The sequence below is a fragment of the Pseudophryne corroboree genome, chromosome 10, assembly GCF_028390025.1.
Source record: "Pseudophryne corroboree isolate aPseCor3 chromosome 10, aPseCor3.hap2, whole genome shotgun sequence".
NCBI lineage: Eukaryota > Metazoa > Chordata > Amphibia > Anura > Myobatrachidae > Pseudophryne > Pseudophryne corroboree.
This window is the reverse complement of record NC_086453.1, coordinates 77,468,592-77,489,368: the sequence shown is the minus strand read 5'-3', so window position 1 is coordinate 77,489,368 and position 20,777 is coordinate 77,468,592. Positions and strand designations below refer to the sequence as shown.

Below are 20,777 nucleotides of genomic sequence, written 5' to 3'. Positions count from 1 at the left end.
GGGACGTGCTGGAATTTGCCCAGATTTAATGCACACACAATATTGCTGGCGTTGTCCGATGCCACAAATCCACAGGAGAGTCCAATTGGGGTAAGCCATTCTGCGATGATCTTCCTCAGTTGCCGTAAGAGGTTTTCAGCTGTGTGCGTATTCTGGAAAGCGGTGATACAAAGCGTAGCCTGCCTAGGAAAGAGTTGGCGTTTGCGAGATGCTGCTACTGGTGCTGCCGCTGCTGTTCTTGCGGCGGGAGTCAATCCATCTACCCAGTGGGCTGTCACAGTCATATAGTCCTGAGTCTGCCCTGCTCCACTTGTCCACATGTCCGTGGTTAAGTGGACATTGGGTACAACTGCATTTTTTAGGACACTGGTGAGTCTTTTTCAGAGGTCTGTGTACATTTTCGGTATCGCCTGCCTAGAGAAATGGAACCTAGATGGTATTTGGTACCGGGGACACAGTACCTCAAACAAGTCTCTAGTTGGCTCTGCAGTAATGATGGATACCGGAACCACGTTTCTCACCGCCCAGGATGCCAAGGCCTCAGTTATCCGCTTTGCAGCAGGATGACTGCTGTGATATTTCATCTTCCTCGCAAAGGACTGTTGGACAGTCAATTGCTTGGTGGAAGTAGTAAAAGTGGTCTTACGACTTCCCCTCTGGGATGACCATCGACTCCCAGCAGCAACAACAGCAGCGCCAGCAGCAGTAGGCGTTACACTCAAGGATGCATCGGAGGAATCCCAGGCAGGAGAGGACTCGTCAGAATTGCCAGTGACATGGCCTGCAGGACTATTGGCATTCCTGGGGAAGGAGGAAATTGACACTGAGGGAGTTGGTGGGGTGGTTTGCGTGAGCTTGGTTACAAGAGGAAGGGATTTACTGGTCAGTGGACTGCTTCCGCTGTCGCCCAAAGTTTTTGAACTTGTCACTGACTTATGATGAATGCGCTGCAGGTGACGTATAAGGGAGGATGTTCCGAGGTGGTTAACGTCCTTACCCCTACTTATTATAGCTTGACAAAGGCAACACATGGCTTGACACCTGTTGTCCGCATTTCTGTTGAAATACTTCCACACCGAAGAGCTGATTTTTTTGGTATTTTCACCAGGCATGTCAATGGCCATATTCCTCCCACGGAGAACAGGTGTCTCCCCGGGTGCCTGACTTAAACAAACCACCTCACCATCAGAATCCTCCTTGTCAATTTCCTCCCCAGCGCCAGCAACACCCATATCCTCATCCTGGTGTACTTCAACACTGACATCTTCAATCTGACTATCAGGAACTAGACTGCGGGTGCTCCTTCCAGCGCTTGCAGGGGACGTGCAAATGGTGGAAGGCGCATGCTCTTCACGTCCAGTGTTGGGAGGGTCAGGCATCGCAACCGACACAATTGGACTCTCCTTGTGGATTTGTGATTTCGAAGAACGCACAGTTCTTTGCTGTGCTTTTGCCAGCTTAAGTCTTTTCATTTTTCTAGCGAGAGGCTGAGTGCTTCCATCCTCATGTGAAGCTGAACCACTAGCCATGAACATAGGCCAGGGCCTCAGCCGTTCCTTGCCACTCCGTGTGGTAAATGGCATATTGGCAAGTTTACGCTTCTCCTCCGACGATTTTATTTTAGATTTTTGAGTCCTTTTTTTACTGATATTTTGTGTTTTGGATTTTACATGCTCTGTACTATGACATTGGGCATCGGCCTTGGCAGACGACGTTGATGGAATTTCATCGTCTCGGCCATGACTAGTGGCAGCAGCTTCAGCACGAGGTGGAAGTGGATCTTGATCTTTCCCTATTTTTGGAACCTCAACATTTTTGTTCTCCATATTTTAATAGGCACAACTAAAAGGCACCTCAGGTAAACAATGGAGATGGATGGATACTAGTATACTTATGGATGACGAGTGACTGACGACACAGAGGTAGCTACAGCCGTGGACTACCGTACTGCGTCTGCTAGTATAGAGATGATAATGATATAAAAAATATATATATATATCACTACTGCAGGTATATATAATATAATGACGGACCTGCTGGACACTGTCAGCAGACTCCTAAACTACTAGTATGAAGAAGATAGAAAAAAAAACCCCACCACAGGTTGGTATACAATTATGGACGAGCACTGACGACACAGAGGTAGCTACAGCCGTGGACTACCGTACTGCGTCTGCTAGTATAGAGATGATAATGATATAAAAAATATATATATATCACTACTGCAGGTATATATAATATAATGACGGACCTGCTGGACACTGTCAGCAGACTCCTAAACTACTAGTATGAAGAAGATAGAAAAAAAAAACCCACCACAGGTAGGTATACAATTATGGACGAGCACTGACGACACAGAGGTAGCTACAGCCGTGGACTACCGTACTGCGTCTGCTAGTATAGAGATGATAATGATATAAAATATATATATATATCACTACTGCAGGTATATATAATATAATGACGGACCTGCTGGACACTGTCAGCAGACTCCTAAACTACTAGTATGAAGAAGATAGAAAAAAAAAACCCACCACAGGTAGGTATACAATTATGGACGAGCACTGACGACACAGAGGTAGCCACAGCCGTGGACTACCGTACTGCGTCTGCTAATATAGAGATGATAAAGATGATAGAGATGAACAAAAAAAATATAACACTACTGCAGGTAAATATTTATATAATATAATGAATGACGGACCTGCTGGACACTGTCAGCAGAATGCGTTTATAGAATAAAAAAAAAAAAACACCACAGGAGTGTTTAACTTTTTCAGGCAGACAATATACTGGTGGTCACTGGTCAGTCACACTGGCGGCAAAAGTGTGCACTGTACTCCTGCTATAACTGCACCCCAGTCTCCCCCACAATTCAGCTGTGTGAGCAGTGAGCACTCAGCACAGTCAGATATACATAGATGATATTATCATGCAGCACACTGAGGCTGAGCACAGATATGGTATGTGACTGTGTATCGTTTTTTTTCAGGCAGAGAACGGATTATATTAAATAATAAATAAAACTGGTGGTGGTCACTAGTAACTATCAGCAAAACTCTGCACTCTGAGTACTCCTAATGCTCCCCAAAATTACTAAGTTAGTAGTAAATCAACTCAAGTGTCTCTATCTATTCTAACGGAGAGGACGCCAGCCACGTCCTCTCCCTATCAATCTCAATGCACGTGTGAAAATGGCGGCGACGCGCGGCTCCTTATATAGAATCCGAGTCTCGCGATAGAATACGAGCCTCGCGAGAATCCGACAGCGGGATGATGACGTTCGGGCGCGCTCGGGTTAACCGAGCAAGGCGGGAAGATCCGAGTCTGCCTCGGACCCGTGTAAAAAGGCTGAAGTTCGGGGGGGTTCGGATTCCGAGGAACCGAACCCGCTCATCTCTATCTAAAAGACGAGTAAAGGTCTTAATTGAGGCATTGTGCGACTGTGGCTCAAACTTGGATCTGGGAAGGATCTTCTGCAATTTTGCTGGAATCTCAGAGCATGGCACAGTGGTGGGTTGTTTATGGAAAAATTCTTTAAGCTTAAGTTGGCGCTGTAGGTGATACTTTTCTATCTGCCACTCAAATGGGTCTTGCTTGCATGCTGGGATAAAGGACAAACCTCTAGAGAGCACCTGTTCCTCCGTGTTCGATAAGTCATAGTCAGATAAATTGACTATCAGCGTCTCTGGTTTTTGGGTGGCCTGCCCACTCTGCCTCTGCCATTGTTTGCCCCTTCGTGTGTACGGCCGCCGGCATCTTTTTGATCTCGGGTCAGAGTCCGTGGGGCAACCCCTAAAGGGTGCACTGCTTGTGATGGTTGGCTCACTGAATCCGACTCGCTGGACGTCAAAGTGTGTTCGTGTGAGGACTCAGGATCCCTCTGTCTATATCGTCTCCGACGAAAAAATGGTTTTCTCTGTTCATAGCGTGTGGTGGAATCAGTCCATTTATACACATTATGATTTTCGTAGTCGCCATCGACCTTGCTGCGTTTTTGTGCTTTAAATTTAATAAGGTCACGTTTGTAGATTTGTAATTGCCCGTTGAGTTTTTCGTACCAATTGGTACTGGCATCAGCCTCTAAGATGGGTTTGTGTATGGTCTCATGCTCCACTATTTTGGCTTTAATGCTATTAATTTCCTTTGTGGATTGCTCAATTATTAGGAGCATTAAGTCCATGGAGCATTTATTAAGGATGCCCACCCACTTTTTACAAAAGCCTAGATCATTACGGCCAATAATGGGTGAGTTCCTGACCCTGAGGCCCCGGGGTATCTTTTTAGCTCTATAATAATCGGAAAGGGAGACGCAGTGGTAATAATAATCAATCTCCTTGCGATGCAAACGTAGCAGTTCACGATAAGAGCTATCCGGTGTGTTTGCTTCCTCTTGGGTCTCCATAACAGCACTATATAATATCTCCTCAGCCTCGGCTTCAGAATAGCTGTGGAGATCACCAATGGCATAATTGGTAGATTGGGGACAATCCCCTAATTCATCATTGGCCTCCGCCATCTTGGTGAATATAGTGTTAACCACCTCGTAGGCAAATTGTTCAGTCTCATGCAGAAAGTCACACTATCGTTTAACTTGTGTGAAACCAATCATCATTATTGTGCAAAAAACGCATGCAAAGTGCTGGTGCTAATGCTGCTGTGCAGCTGTGCAAATAGGCAGAGGAAACAGAGGGGTAAACAACAGTAAAATATAAGGGAGCCTTGATCAAATGTGTATTGGAGATGCCGCTCCAACCACTTACTGATACACTGTCCTTGTGATCCGGCTCTCCTTTAAACGTGATTGCTGCACCGGTTGCCTCCGTGATGGATGAATCATATATACTACAGCCGTGGCACTCCTGGTGTCTGATTTAAAAGAACTCACATGCAGGCAAGTCTAACGTGACAACGTTTCAATGACTTTTATTTAGTCATTTTCCTCAGGTCTAACCGACAAACATATACATCTTACCTTATAAAGGATCTAAACACCCTGTGTGACCAAACGCCTCCGGACAGCGGGATCCCGCCCGCCCCGTACAGCTGACCGGAAGTGACGATCCGCCGCGTCACTTGCCCCGGCCGTGCTCCCCATCACCATGTCAACATAGTAAACAATACAAGAGACAGCTGCAGAGACAAACATATATACGAAATCACTCAATTGACTAGTGCAAAAACATGGTAACAGGATATTAAATATATATATTTATTGGAGTGGGCTTTGGCGCGCAGGGAAGGGGCTGAGCTTAGCCCTCACAATGGAGTCAGCGCCATTTTCCTCAGGTCCCCGCCAAGGCTAGATTTATAGTACGAAGGAGGGGGGGCACAGTGTTTTTTAGTGCTATATGGGAGATATATAGCATTATGTTTAATAATGGCCGCATAATCCATGTTGTGGTACATGAATCTCAGTGTTGCCTGTCAGTTTACTCACTATTAGTTTAGTCGACATATGTCGACATGTGTGAGGGTTTTGTCACAAGCTGCTGTGGGGATAACTGTCGGCATCGCCGACGCCTGTCGGTACTTGATTCTGAAAATTAAGTATTACCAGGTTGGTGTTCGTGTGCATAAAAAGTAAACACGGTATGGGAGACAAAGTCATTTGTGGGTACCCTGTCGGCATCATCTGTATTTACTGGGTAAAAATTAACAGGCTGTTACTGCTTTATACCTGTATATATATTTATAGGTATATGTGGGGGGAGTGTTATTGAATTTACTTATGTATGCTTCCCTCAGACCCCTCGGGGTTCCAATAATGTTATGTTTTGCCGCTTACTATTCCCTGCTGTCGACATCTACTAAGTTTCTGTCGATATAACGTTCCTGGTAGATCCACATCTGGGGCATGTCAGTACATGGTCAGACACATTCAGAACACATTACTGTCACTAGGGACCTGACGGGTCTGGACAATCCTCTTGTGTATATGTTATATATATATATTTATATATACATAGTTAGGATATGTGTATCACAAAGGATCATACACAGGAAGCTAAGTGATATTTTATTTCTATACGTATTTGCACTGCATGCACGTGGGGGAGTGTTATGTTCGGCTAGGCATCCGATAGAATTACCCTACAGAGTGTGGGTAAGGTTGCTTATGTTGATTCTACTCTATAACATTGCAGCAGGTTGCCGCGTGATGGCAGGAGGTGTGGCCGGGGAAATGCTGAGGAGGTCTCCGAGAGATACTGGAGGGACGGTATACAGCGGTTTGGGATGCCTCAGTTCAGTCAGTCTCGGCGGATACCACTGGTAAGTCTAACTTCATGAGTTAAACTCCTTCACAACGGTTGGTGACGCATTCTTTTGTGGGATGCGGTCGTTTTAACGGTTCGATACCGTTTCTTTTTCCTTTTCTGTGCAGACAATAGAAGGTGTAAAGGTAAGAGTTCTGCAACCTTGTTTGGTTCGCAGAAGCGGATGTCGTTTTCTGTTTCTACTACATCCACCACATGTCACTGAGTCTATCTGGCTGGACCCCACTCCGGTGGGGACTCGTCTACTGATTTTCAGTTAGTCCGGGAATAGACTAGGACCTGTGAGTTGATTATAGAATCTAAAGGGGGACGTTCTGAGTTACAGATGTTTCCCCTCACTGTTTTTTCTATTAGATCTTGCCGTTTCCCCTCTGGAAGGGGAGATAGTATGCGACGCCATACAGAGGTGCGTCAGGTTCAGGACATTGTCCTGCTGTATAAAAAAAAAAAAAATTTAAATGGAAGACTAAGAGGTTTCAATGCGTTTTTCTCCGCATTCAGATTGCCTGGGTGGATATCAAGGATTGTCTTTGCCATTTCACCGGAGTGATGGCAGTATGATGGTTTTCTTTCAATAGTAAGAACCTTTGTTATTCTGTTCTGAGATACTCTCCTGATTAAGGTGAGGTCAAGAAACAAGTGGTGCGATTCGTTGTTTCTCTCTGACTGTTTTTCAACACAGGGAATGGCTGTTGTTCCCAATGACGCAGAGTTCGGAAGTGGGTATCAGAGTAGATACTGACCGGTTGAGGTTATGTGTTTTTTCCTGTGGAAAGAGGTCTGAGGATCCAGAGTCGGATCAGATTTGCTGTGACAATACATCAATTGGTTCTGTTAATGAAGCAGGTGGGTGCGGTCTAAGAGGCCTTTTTGGTGAGCAGGTCAAATGCCGGAGTGGTTTTTAAGGGACCAGTTGGAAATGTGGTCCGCGTCTCACCTGCACATGCACCGGTATTTAATCCTAATGGCTGGGACATCGCTCCTGTGGTGTCTGCTCGGTTCTCACCTTCTAGAGGGACGAAGGTTCGGGATCCAGGATTAGGTCCTGGTGTCCATGCATGCAGATCTCCGAGGTTGAGGAGCTGTCCTGGCAAGGGACGTATTTCCAGAGGAAAAGGTTAAGCTGGGAAGCTTGTCTGCAATGAGTTTTCTTCAATTAAGAGCTATTTTCGACGAACATCTTCTTCGTGTTCTTTACGTGTTAGTTCTGTCAGTCGACTTGACAGCAGTGGCGTTAGTAAGCCGCTAGGGCGGAACAAGAAGCAGAGTGGCAATGGCAGAAGATGCAAAAGTTTGCCGCTGGGTGGAAAGATTGGTAAACGCTTTATTAGCAGTCTTCGTTCCTAAGGTAAACGACGGAGAAATAGATTTCCTCTGCAGATGCGATCTCCATCCGGGAGAAATACAGTCGTCATCGAGAAGTTTTCACAGAAGTCTTTGAGGAGTGCCTCAATTGGACATGTTGGCGCCTCGTCTCAACGTGAGGCCTCATGGATATTGTTCCAGGTCAAGGGACACGCAAGTTATAGCAGTGGACGGCCTCATGACACCTTGGGTGTTTTCAGTCGGTCTATGGGTCCCAACCGCTTTCACTCTTTCGGAAAGGTGATAAACATAAGAGGAACAAAGGTTCAGGCAATCCTCTTGGCTCCGGTCTAGCCAAGGAGGGCTTGGAATCCCGTTTTTCATGGTTTCCTCATAGAAGATCCCTGGCCTCTTCCCCTATGTAAGGAACTGTTGCAGTAAGATCCGGGCGTGTATCAAGACTTGCCGCGGCTGCGTTTGACGGCGTGGCGGTTGAATGCCATATCCTAGCCGAAAGGGTGTTCCCAGTGGAGTCATTTTCCTCACTTTTGCAGATTAGAAAAGAAATAACGGCTAAGCCTTACCACAGTAGTTGGCGTAACTCTGTGCCTTGGTGTGAATCCAAGAAGGCTCCTACGGAAGACTTTCAGCTGGGTCGTTCTTATCCCTGCTTTGCAAGCAGGTGTGGATGCAGGCCTAAAGTTAGGCTTCATTTCAGTGCAGTTTTGGCCTTATAAATTTTCTTTAAAAAAAAAAGTAAAGGGAATTGGCCACCTTTCCGGAAGTTCAGTCTTTAGTGAAAGGAGTACTGCACATCCAACCGCCATTTGTGCCACCATTGGCACCGTGGGACCTTGGCGTGGTGTTGCGTTGCTTGTGTCGCACTGTTTGGAACCTTTGGGAAAGGTTGTGTTAAAATTTCTCTCTTGAAGAGTGGACATGCTATTGACTTTGGCGTCCACAAAGCGGGTGTCGGAGGTGGCGGCTTTGTCTCACAAGAGCCCCTGTTGGTTCTTCCATGTGGATAGAGCGTTGAGAACTCTGATAATAGTTCTGCCTAGAGTAGTTTCTGTGTTTCGCAGAAACCAGCCGATTTTGATGCCTGTGGTTACTTATGCATTGGCTGATTCAAAGTCTCTCGATGTAGTCGGGGCTTTGAATGTTTCTGTCGCCAATTTGGCTCAGATTGGGGGAAACAGAGGTTCTGTTTATCCGGTATGCTCCCAGCATGATTGGGGCGCCTCCGTCTATGCGGTCTGTTACAGGCTGGATCTGTGATACGATTCGGCATGCCCCTTCTACGGCTGGATTGCTGTTATTCTTGGGCGGATGCCGAGGTGTCTCGGCAGTTCAGCTTTGCTGAGCGGCTACTTGGTCGGGTTCAAACACTTTTCCTAAGATCTACACGTTTGATACCCTAGCTGATGGGGACCTCAGGTTTGCTTAGTCGGTGCTGCAGAGTCGTCCGCACTCTCCCGCCCGGTCTGGAGCTTTGGTATACACCCCATGGTCCTTATGGAGTCCCCAGCATCCGCTAGGACGTATGAGAAAATAGGATTTTAATACCTACCGGTAAATCCTTTTCTCTTAGTCCGTAGAGGATGCTGGGCGCCCGTCCCAGTGCGTACTGTATCTGCAGTTTTTGATTATGGTTACACTCTTGTGATGTTTCTTTTTAGTCAGGCTGTTGCTGACGTTGTTCATGCCATGGCGTGCGGTGTCTTATTATTGGTTGTGTTGACACACTGGTTGTGTTACATATTCTCTCAGAATATGGCTGTGTATTTTTCATGCCGTTGGCTGGTATTCTATTGAATGCCACGTTCTGCGGTATGTTCGTGGTGTGAGCTGGTATGACACTCACCGTGTTTAAACAATAAATTCTTTCCTCGAAATGTCCGTCTCCCTGGGCACAGTTTCTAACTGAGGTCTGGAGGAGGGACATAGAGGGAGGAGTCAGTTCACACCCATTCAAAGTCTTGTAGTGTGCCCATGTCTCCTGCGGATCCCGTCTATACCCCATGGTCCTTACGGAGTCCCCAGCATCCTCTACGGACTAAGAGAAAAGGATTTACCGGTAGGTATTAAAATCCTATTAATTTGCATACTATAAAACTATACAGAGCAGCTGATTTGTTGCCATGGGCAACTTCTCCACTGGCTCACTTCTCCACTTTTATCACTGCTTAGTACATGTCCCTCATAGTGCTTAGTTTTCCTGCAGTGCAGGCCAGTCAAGCACTGGCTGTCCCCCTTTGTTGTATATTAGCCCTGAAAAGGGATCAAAGCATTTTTGTTGTGATTGGAGGTGGTGTGGGAAATGGACATAGACTCATAGGGCCGGATGTAGCGAAGTCCGAGTTGGCCAGAGGTGCAGGTTCCTGCCCGAACCTGGGCTTTTTTTAAAAAAAAAGCCGCAATCATCTACAAGGCATGGTTTTTCCTTGTTCATGATTGCGCTTGAAAAAAAGGCTGAGTTCGGCAGGGCATCCACACCTCCGGTCAACTCTGACTTCATTACATCCAGTCCATAGGGTCAGTGTGCTCAGGGGGCTCCCAGAGAAGATTGCAGGAGGTGTAGTACAAGTAAGGGTCACACCCAGCACCATAACTGGGTGCCTGCCTGGAGCGTCCCCTGGGTAGCTCTACAGTAGCTCTACTGGCCATTGTTGTGCTGTTCCGGGCACCCTGCAAGCCACATACAGGTGCAGTGGGGCAGTGACGGTGCTCCCCTCAGGGACCTGCACCCTGTCAGACATCACCGCTAGTGCCGGCCTTGGTTACACACTTCTAGTACATTCTTCTAGATAGGATAAGGATTATATTTGCACAGTAGACCCCCTGTGGTCTCTATTGCACAGTTAAGGGGGAATTCAGTCCTGCAGCTTGTGCAGCCAGATGTCCAGCTGCACATTATCGTCATTTGCAGTAATCTTTGCTGTTTTTCCTGTGTACCTCTATGGAACAGAAATACTGGTCGTAAAATGTAACGCCTGTCAGTTCCCGAGGTATTTCACGTCCATGGGCTATATTTATGAGCTACTGTACTGCTTTTCATCGGGCTTCAGCTGAAAATTGAAAGCACCAGTAACATTAAGGAGCTGATCCAATTATGGGGGTAATTCCAAGTTGATCGCAGCAGGAAATTTTTTAGCAGTTGGGCAAAACCATGTGCACTGCAGGGGAGGCAGATATAACATGTGCAGAGAGAGTTAGATTTGGTGAGTTATTTTGTTTCTGTGCAGGGTAAATACTGGCTGCTTTACTTTTACACTGCAATTTAGATTGCAGATTGAACTCACCACACCCAAATCTATCTCTCTCTGCACATGTTATATCTGCCCCCCCCTGCAGTGCACATGGTTTTGCCTAACTGCTAACAAAAATCCTGCTGCGATCAACTCAGAATTACCCCCAATCTGTGAAGAGACAATGTGCTGTTGCTGTGGCGTTTTATCGCTGATGACGGCACCTTTTGCGGGCTGGTTTCAAGCTGAATTTGCACCGAATTGTTCGGAGCCCTATGGGGAAGTGAGCACTTTTGTGTGAATTTGGGCCAGCCGCCGTAAAGTGCAGCCACTTCCGCGATGATTTGCATCCGTAAAATCATCACAGCTAATAGAATTGATCCGTAAGTGTATAGGACACCGGGTTTTACAGTTACTCAGGGGCAGGGCCGGCAACAGAAATCTTGGGGCCCCCTCAGATTAGATATATATATATATATATATATATATACGCAATGGAATTTGTTGCACTATATAAAAAAAACTGTTAATAAATATAGAAATAAATACATATGTATATTTAACAATTTATTTATACACATATAAATATGTAAATCTCTTTCCTTCCCCCCTACACACCACAGTCTGTGCCTCCCTCTCTCCTTTCTCCCACACACCCCACAGTCTGTATCACCACAGTAACTCCATGCTGCATTCCCAACTCCCCCACCCCATCCCAAAGCCCTGTATCCCCTCAATGAGCCACTCTTACCCCGGGAAGAGACTCAACTGCTGTGCACTCCCCAGTATCTAGACCTGAACACAAGCAGACCCCAGAAAGAAGAGACAGGCACATGGCACGGGAACCCTGGTCAGGGGAGCTGCTGCCATGTCCCGTAACTGCCTGTAACAGAGATGGACCCGGAAGAGCGCTGCACAGACAGTATGTGTGAGATGCTCCTGTCACTCAGAGGATGCACCAACACCGCCTATAGCTCGCTACTCTATTTTGACAAGACGGCTCACATCCCAGTCCGGCACTAAGCGGCATATCCTTGGGGTCCTGTACAGGTGTCCCCTTTGACCCCCCCCTGTTGCTGGCCCTGCACAGGGGCGTAACTCCCACAGGCAATGGAGACGCTTGCCTCCGGCCTCCAAGCCTTGAATAGGCACCTGCATGTACAGCAGCACCTGTGTGGTTCATAGCGTGATCCTAGTGTGACCGCTGCTATTCCAACAGAGCTCCGCGGCGCACTTGCTTCTGCTACATAGTTGATTGGCTCTATCCCAGGAGCCCTGCTAACACCTGCAATAGGGGACAGGACGGCACCCACCTGGTACCGATCAGCAAGTGCTGCAGCAAGCAACGTTGCATTGATTCTGCATGCTGCAAACAGTTGAATCTTGTGAGTTTGACCCTGACCCAGAGGCTGTTGTCACACAGCATAGCCATGTGTGTCATATATAGGGGGAAGGGGGGCACCAAACTCCAGCTTGCTGCCGGGCAACTTGTTTGAACTTATGCCCCTGATTCATACTCCCCTGTTTATATGAAGATGCAGTGACGTATCTATAATAGGCGCAGGGTGTGATGTGCACTTGGGCCCCTGGGTACTTACCCCTCCGGCACCCAACATCGGCAGAAGGAGCGCTATCAACATTTTCCTACTGTGCTTGCACAAACACTGTGAAAATGCTCGCTGCATCATTTTCCTGGTGTTTCATGCATGCAAAGTAGGAAAACCATTGTGAAATTGGCTGCCACGCATGTCCGCTAAGCAGTTGACCCTTCATGCTGCAAAGACCCTAGTAAGATAAAATGTTGTTCTTCAGCCATAAAGCCACATTGGATATTTAGCTTTTTTTTGTACAGAAATTCCATTATTTGTATGATGACCCTGAACAATGCTATTGTTAGGCAGATGCCTAGTTTGACCTTGTGGTAAATACAGCTGTTGCTATATCTAGACAGTCAATAATCTGGGGATCCCACTTCCTGTTTTTATAACCTTTATCTTATATTTTCCTTTAGCAACCACCTGAGTCGGTGTACGCAAATAGAGGCGCCCAGGGGACTCCAGCCCCTGAGAACACGGTTTACTCAGAATTAAAATTACACTGAACTCTGCTGCCTGACTGGGAAATAATGTTACAAGTTGCAATGTTTAAGTTTCTCACAAGTCTCTACAAACTGGCAGCAGGATCCGGGGAGCAATCTTCCTCTTGAATCTTTGTCGGAAGTGTGAAATGGTAATTTTGGTACTCTCAGGAAGTAAGCTCAGTCTGTGCTAACAGGACAGGAGCTGTCTATTACTGGCCAGCATCACACAATGTATTTCTCAGCAAGAAGCGGCCACTGAGATGCCTGGAAGACTGGTAACATATAACTTACGTCAAACTAAACTCAGGTTGCCACTAGCTGATGCAGAATGTGAACAGTTGCTGGATAATGTGCGCGTGTCCGTTTCTGTTGCTGCCTATTGTTTTACTTGTAGTTTGAGCTTTTCCTATGATAGGTTTTAAACACTTGAGTGCAAAATAGAGGGGACTACCATGAAAATACAGCCCATATTCTGTCAACAACTATCACTGTATCTTTACTGGAAAGTGTGTGTACTGTGCAGCTTTATATACAGTAGGAAATGGTCTGAATTACACTCATGTCTGGCTGCATATTACCATCTATTACAGTATATACAAGCTTCGCTTTTTTTCCTGTGCACCTCTTTGGTGCAAAAACAACTAAAAACTGGAGTGATGTATTTGCCTTCTGAAATATGCACGGCTGAAAGTTAAATGTGTCTGCCTATATTTGGACTTGCACTATGCTTAAGGGCATCTCACATCTGAATTGTGATATTAACAATATTATCAATGTGAAAATTAGGACTTGAATGACAAGTGTAGACCCAGTTTGTGTATTCATACATAATGCGCCTATAGAACAGAGGTCAGACGTTACATTTATCCTAAATATGTGATCAGCTCACAGACGGCATGCTTAGCTTGCATGTCCATACTCCTAAGGGGCCTACACACTCAGCGATGCATTCAATTTTTGTCTTATCAACACCACATATTTTAACCTGTAAATTCTCATATAAGAATAAACCATAGCAACAGTGCCCTCTAGTGTCCAGGTAAGGAATGGCAGCAACCTTTACCTGGAAAAGGTGACAACATTGGAAATGTTGTAATCTTAGATTAACAAAATGCTGAACTGTTTGTGGGGTGGGGGGAGGAGTTATATTTATAAAACTAGAATTTATTTTTAAATTCTATTGAACTTTAATAGTGGTGTAATGTGCAAACGGGTCACATCAAGTAAAACTTTTGATCAGTTAAAAGAAATTCTCCTCTGACCATTTCAAGTGAAAGCGTCATTGCAGAATCTTACCTGAAGCAAAGAAGTTTTACAGACCTTCCTGGGTATTTAAACCAATTGCATTAACACAAACGTAGTATATGTATTATAGTATTTACCACAATTGCAGTACAAACTGCTCTAGTTACATATGCTGGTTATCAAAGACATTACACAATAAGCTAGTTATTCTTGTCTGGCTTACAATTGTTTGCACAACTTGCCCACTTTTGCAATGGAATAAGGGATTTACATAACTTCAGAGCTTACTTTTTTATAGATATATAGATATACTATAGGGAAAAGTAGATACGTAGATAGATAGATAGATAGATAGATAGATAGATAGATAGATAGATAGATAGATAGATAGAGAGATAGATATGTACATGCGTGTGCATATATAATTCACTAAGGGGGTGCACTCACCAGTCTTGCATAGCAGTAACAAATGTTCATTTTAGCAAGCTGTCATCATTAAACATGATCAACATCTTGGCACTATGCCTGGACCTTTGCTAGTCGCGCATCTCGCTCCATATGGCATATTGAGGCCTGGTGTATGAAGTCGTAGGAATAGACCAAGAGAAAAGAGAAGCCATTGAATTTCACTCAAATTGCAAATAGTTTGTGAAATAACTGAGAGCACACACACACACACACACACACACACACACACATATATAGAGTACATTCATTTGTTTTCTAACTGTATTTTTGTTTACACATTGTTTTCTTATTTAGACTTTTTGAATTTTTCTATTTTGGATACCGTTATTTTTGACAGAATATTTCAGCTACAGATAGCACCGAAAACTCATACAGTATCTATAGCTTCTAAAGAACAAAAGTGGCTCATCCATGCCATCCGTGCTTGTAGACACGCATTCTCCACGCATATCACATTATCCTCATCGTTTTATCAACACCAAAGTCAGAGTGATTTCAACTCCAGTTTCATCAACCTTTACTAATCCCACTGATTGGGGCAAGACAAAGAGAGTCACAGGAGTAAATTTACTAAAGCTTCTAAAACAGTGAATTGGTGATGTTGCCCATAGCAAACAATTAGATGCTGTTTTTCATTTTGCTATTGCCTTTTAGAAAATGATAGACAGCATCTGATCTCACCAATTCTCTGTCCTAGAAGCTTTAGTAAATTTACCCCCCCCCCCCCAGTGTCTAGACTATTATGTATTCCATCATTACACAAGATTTGTCGCTTTTCTTTGCTTTGCTCTTTTATTGCACTGTTACACGTCTCTACTTTTTTTTGTATACTTTTATATTGGCAATACTTTTTTCTCAATGCTAAATTTTGATGAAAGCAGACTCAAGAAAAAAAAAAGAAACTAACCAATATGTTTTGTGAATTATAACTAGAAGTCAGTTCTTACAAGAAATTGATTGCTGCGAAGTCATTTATTTAAACCTGCAGTTGATAAGATGGGACAAGTACTGTAGCTATTAAAAGGCATCACATGTGCAGGGCCGTTTCTTGGGGCAGGCGAGCAGTGCAACCGCACTGGGCGCCCGCCGCTCACTAACTGTGGCTCCCTGCTTCCCCCTCCTATTTCTCCCCGAGTAACCCGCTCGGGGGGGCGGAGTTTCACGGAATGACGCAGTTGCGTCGTTACGTCACGACGCAGTCCCGTCACTCCGCGAAACTCCCCCCCGAGCAGAGTACAGAGGGGGATCCAAGTTAGGAAGAGGGAAAGGCCGGCGCGAGGAGCGACTGGTGAGGCGGGCCGAAGAGCGGTAATCGCCTCTGTAAGTATTCTCTATCTCTCTCTCTCAATGTGTAAAATGGGGACACCTGCCGTAATGTGTGAAATGGGGACTCTTGCCTGCCGTAGTGTGGGGATTTAATGTATCAAGGGCATTGTGGTGTGTGGCATAATATGGTGCAGGGGGCATTACTGTGTTGGGCTTAATATGGTAGATTTTTTTTTTTCTGTGGTGGTCGTGATCTGTTGGAGCAGGGTCAAAAACTGGATTGTGAGGTAGTCTTTTCAGACGAGGCCATGCCCATTTAAATGAGGCCACACCCATTTAGATGAGGCCACGCCCCCCTTACCGGGTGCGTGCGCAAGTTTTTTTTTATCTAGGTGTGTGTGTGGGGGGGGGGGGGGGCACATTTTTTTATGTCATGGGGGGGGCGCATTTTTAGATCTCGCACTGGGAGCCAAATTGGCTAGAAACAGCCCTGCACATGTGCATTCATTTCTGGTACATCCTGGTTATGTGCATATTTGGGTTTTATTGAAATAGGTCTTATTTCACTGTTTTATTACATGGTGAACCAGGAGTCAGAATGAGAAACACCAATGAGGTGTAAAATGGGAGTGATACAGAAGACAGCAGAGTGTGATGATAATAATGGTCACTATCAATATAATGATCATGATAATATGGGTCAAGTAAATCAATTTATCGGCTATTTCATCTATCTGAATATGAGATGATTTGCAGAGAGTATTAATATTTATCTGTTACAGTATGAGTCATTTAGAACATGATAAAATGGTACATACCTATAAAACTCCTCAAAATACATATTATAATTATTTATAGGTTTCATTTCCATAAAGGAAAAACAAACTACTTGTATTTTCTGGTTTTATGAACATTTGAGTTTCATTTACATTTCTTTGCTTTCACTGTTTCACTACACAGTGAAACTAGAAACTAGACTCAAACACCAAAATTAAATATAAGAAGGGGATTTAAGAACGACACAGGAGGCAGCGTAGTGTGACAATAGCCCTGTATTGCAGACATGTGTTCAAGTTATTTTTCCAACCCCTAATAACAAGCTAAGTGCTATATTTGAAGTTGTCTGTCAGTATTTTGTAATATTAAAGTGTAATGATCAACAAAAGGTGTTCTTTTATGTTTTCTAAAGTGTATTGGTAATATTTCTCTGTTTATTTTCACCCCCATGTGGTTAAAATGTCCTTTATGTCTTCACAAAATCCTTGCACACAAGATAATGTATAGTAGGTCATTTTTATGGTCATCATTTACAAAGCAATAGGATCCAGCTACCAAAGAGCAGTCTCAGAATCCATAGCACAGCTCCTTTTCATAAACACAGATTTCAGCAACCAAAGAGCAATCGCAGAGGCCATGGCACAGCTCCTTTTCATAAACACAGATTTCAGTAACCAAAGAGCAATCGCAGAGTCCATAGAACAGCTCCTTTTCATAAACACAGATTTCAGCAACCAAAGAGCAATCGCAGAGGCCATGGCACAGCTCCTTTGCACGAACACAGATTCCAGCAACCAAAGTGCAATTGTAAAGGCCATGGCACAGCCAGGCTTGGACTGGCCCATAGGGGTATAGGGGAAACCACCGGTGGGCCCCATTGCCAGGGGGCCCACCTCCTGCTCTAAGAATCAGGTTCCATACTGTGCACTTGAATTATAAATTATACATATGTCACCTTATACTGGACTATAGTGTATTTTCTACAGTGCATTTCTGTTATTAATCTGGTACATTATCATGCATGAAGCAGCTGAATTTACTGTATATATTTATGAAGGGGCCCAGACGTTGCACTCTCTAATGGTTAGTCAGACCAATGAGAAAGCAGGCCACACCTTCTCTGTGGACTGGCCACACCCCTAAATATGGGCCCCTACCACTGCTTTCCCCCGGTTGGCCCTACATGCCCCAGTCTGACACTGGGCACAGCTCCTTTGCACAAACACAGATTCCAGCAACCAATGAGCAATTGCAGAGTTCATGGCACAGCTTCTTAGTGCAAACACAGATTTTTACAATAAGTTACAATAAGTGGAAAATTAACAGCTAATGACACCTCTAAGGAGATGATACAATTTGTGCCTCTGGCGCTAATAAAAAGCTTGATCATGTACGCTAATGTCACTGCAAATTTGCTCATCTATTGTTTTGCAGTGCGGGGGTAAGTGACAAGCCATGAAGTAAATCTTTTAGATACTATAGAGCTGCAGCCGAACATTCCAAAAAATATATTATTAAAAAAGATTATTAGATTGAAAAGGCAGCGTCTCTTTAGATGCCAAACACCTATTCACTAGTAGAGCACTATAGAGGGGTTGTTTTGCACAACTGCAGCAATGTTGCATGAAGAAAAAGGCTGCGATCAGGTCTGAATTGCGTATGCACCGCAATGCACAGGCGCGATGGGGAGCGCTGGTCAGCGACGGGATGGTGCGAAAAATCTGAACGCTACGGCGATCGCTAGATTGACAGGAAGAGGGCGTTTGTGACTGGCAACTGCCCATTTTTAAGGAGTGTCCGGAAAAACGCAGGAGGGATCAGGCATTTAGAGGGAAGGAGTATGACGTCCGCTCCGGGCCCGATCATCGCAGCGGCTAAGTAAGTCCTGGGCTGAGCAGAAACTACACAAACTTTCTGCAGTTCTGCAACAAATGCGATCGCACACCTGCACACAGCTAATACCCTCCCCCTGTAGGCGGCGACTACCTGATCACAGGGAAGCAAAAATCGCACCGTAGCAATAAGGTCTGAATTACCCCCTTAGATACCTTGCTGTCTCAATGTGGCCAGCCACCTCCATACAGGGGATGTATCAAGAAAAGCAAAGGAGCTTAAACAAGTGAAATAGTCTCTGGCTGCTGTGCTGCTAGAAGTGGCTAGGTCAACAGTCACTTTACACATGATGGAAGTGTTATTAAGGGTAGACTTCTAGTCCAAATGTCCAAATTAGCATGGCAGTTAATATCACCCAATGTATAACCCATGATGTCCAATTACTCTGCCAATTCTGAAGCCCTGGGGTGTATTTAATAGTGGAGTAGACATAATGGGGGTAATTCCAAGTTGATCGCAGCAGGATTTTTGTTAGCATTTGGGCAAAACCATGTGCACTGGCGGGGGGGGGGGGGGGCAGATATTACATTTGCAGAGAGAGTTAGATTTGGGTGGGTTATTTTGTTTCTGTGCAGGGTACATACTGGCTGCTTTATTTGTACACTGCAATTTAGATTGCAGATTGAACTCACCACACCCAAATCTAACTCTCTCTGCACATGTTAAATCTGCCTCCCCTGCAGTGCACATGGTTTTGCCCAACTGCTAACAGAATTCCTGCTGCGATCAACTTGGAATTACCACCCCCCCCCCATTATGCTGTGGACATTGCCATTGGGGGTCATTCCGAGTTGTTCGCTCGGTAAATTTCATTGCATCGCAGCGATTTTCCGCTTAGTGCGCATGCGCAATGTTCGCACTGCGACTGCGCCAAGTAAATTTGCTATGAAGTTAGGTATTTTACTCACGGCTTTTTCTTCGTTCAGGCGATCGTAATTTGATTGACAGGAAGTGGGTGTTTCTGGGCGGAAACAGGCCGTTTTATGGGCGTGTGGGAAAAAACGCTACCGTTTCTGGGAAAAACGCGGGAGTGGCTGGAGAAACGGAGGAGTGTCTGGGCGAACGCTGGGTGTGTTTGTGACGTCAAACCAGGAACGACAAGCTCTGAACTGATCGCAGATGCCGAGTAAGTCTGGAGCTACTCAGAAACTGCACAGAGATGTCTTTTAGCAATATTGCGAATCTTTCGTTCGCAATTTTAAGAAGCTAAGATTCACTCCCAGTAGGCGTAGGCTTAGCGTGTGCAAAGCTGCTAAAAACGGCTTGCGAGCGAACAACTCGGAATGACCCCCATTGATTCAAAGACACTTTCTGAGTGCTAAACTACATAATTAGCTGGATGACCACATAACCTTGTGTCACCTGGACACAGTTTTCTCCTTGTTGCTCCAAAAACAGCTTCCTCCATACCACTCTATTTTTTAGTGCTCAGATTATTGCATGCTTTGGCACAGTTTGGGGGCACATTTTTCTTTCTTTTGCTTTCATCAGTGCCAGACATCTCAGAGGCATAGTCTAAAGAACCCTGGGTTCAGCCAGCTAGCTGCCCCATCCTCCTGCTTAGTTCAGCAGCTTCCCACGACAGGTAATTGCTGGTAACTGACGTGAGGACAATTGTTTATTGAGCATATATGATCTGTCTACCCAGTGGCGGAACATATGAGTGGCTGGCCCAGGTACAAAAATATAATTTGGGGCCTACCCTTCCTCCACCACAACCCAAGTTCGTAATATGCCACATAGCAGTGGGTGACAGGGAGAGGCACGGGGAGGCAGAAGGTGATAGGGGAGGTATTGGGTGACATGGAGAGGCAGTAGGTGACAGGTACAAGCACAATGTCTTGTGCGGTACAGGAAACAGGATGCATGTACCTTGGTGGGGGCAGGAACACAGTGGCCTTTACATTGCCTGTGACAGGGCCCCCCAACCCTTGTGCTTTCCTCAGTTTGGCACTCGGTCAGGCAGACTCTGACAGTGCCAATAACACCGGTTGTGAGCTGTCATTAATTCAAAGACAGCACTGAAACAGAAATAATGTACAGCTGTCTATTAATTAGATGTAGTATGTGGCTGTGATCAACTGTGCTGATAGGTGGCAGGGCTCCTCTATCAGTCCGGCACACACAAGGTCAGCCCTACCTCTCTAAGGTAAGGGGCAGGTCTCTCAGGCAGTGGGGCCCATCCTGCTCTCTGCACAGGGCCATTCATCCAACATT

General features: G+C 45.2%; 1 protein-coding gene across 3 annotated transcripts in view; it reads left to right on the top strand.

Annotated features, from left to right (window-relative positions):
• The window catches only part of LOC134966064 (carcinoembryonic antigen-related cell adhesion molecule 8-like), a 295,560-nt gene extending 279,263 nt beyond the window's left edge, over positions 1-16,297 (top strand). For 2 of the 3 annotated variants that reach the window (XM_063942528.1, XM_063942530.1), the window contains one exon: positions 12,843-16,297. In XM_063942528.1, the coding sequence (XP_063798598.1) occupies positions 12,843-12,932 (90 nt within the window). In that variant the 3' untranslated portion in view covers positions 12,933-16,297. The remainder of the gene's footprint in view (positions 1-12,842) is intronic. The other variant, XR_010188579.1, reaches the window with a different exon arrangement.
• Positions 16,298-20,777: the final 4,480 nt, after the last annotated feature.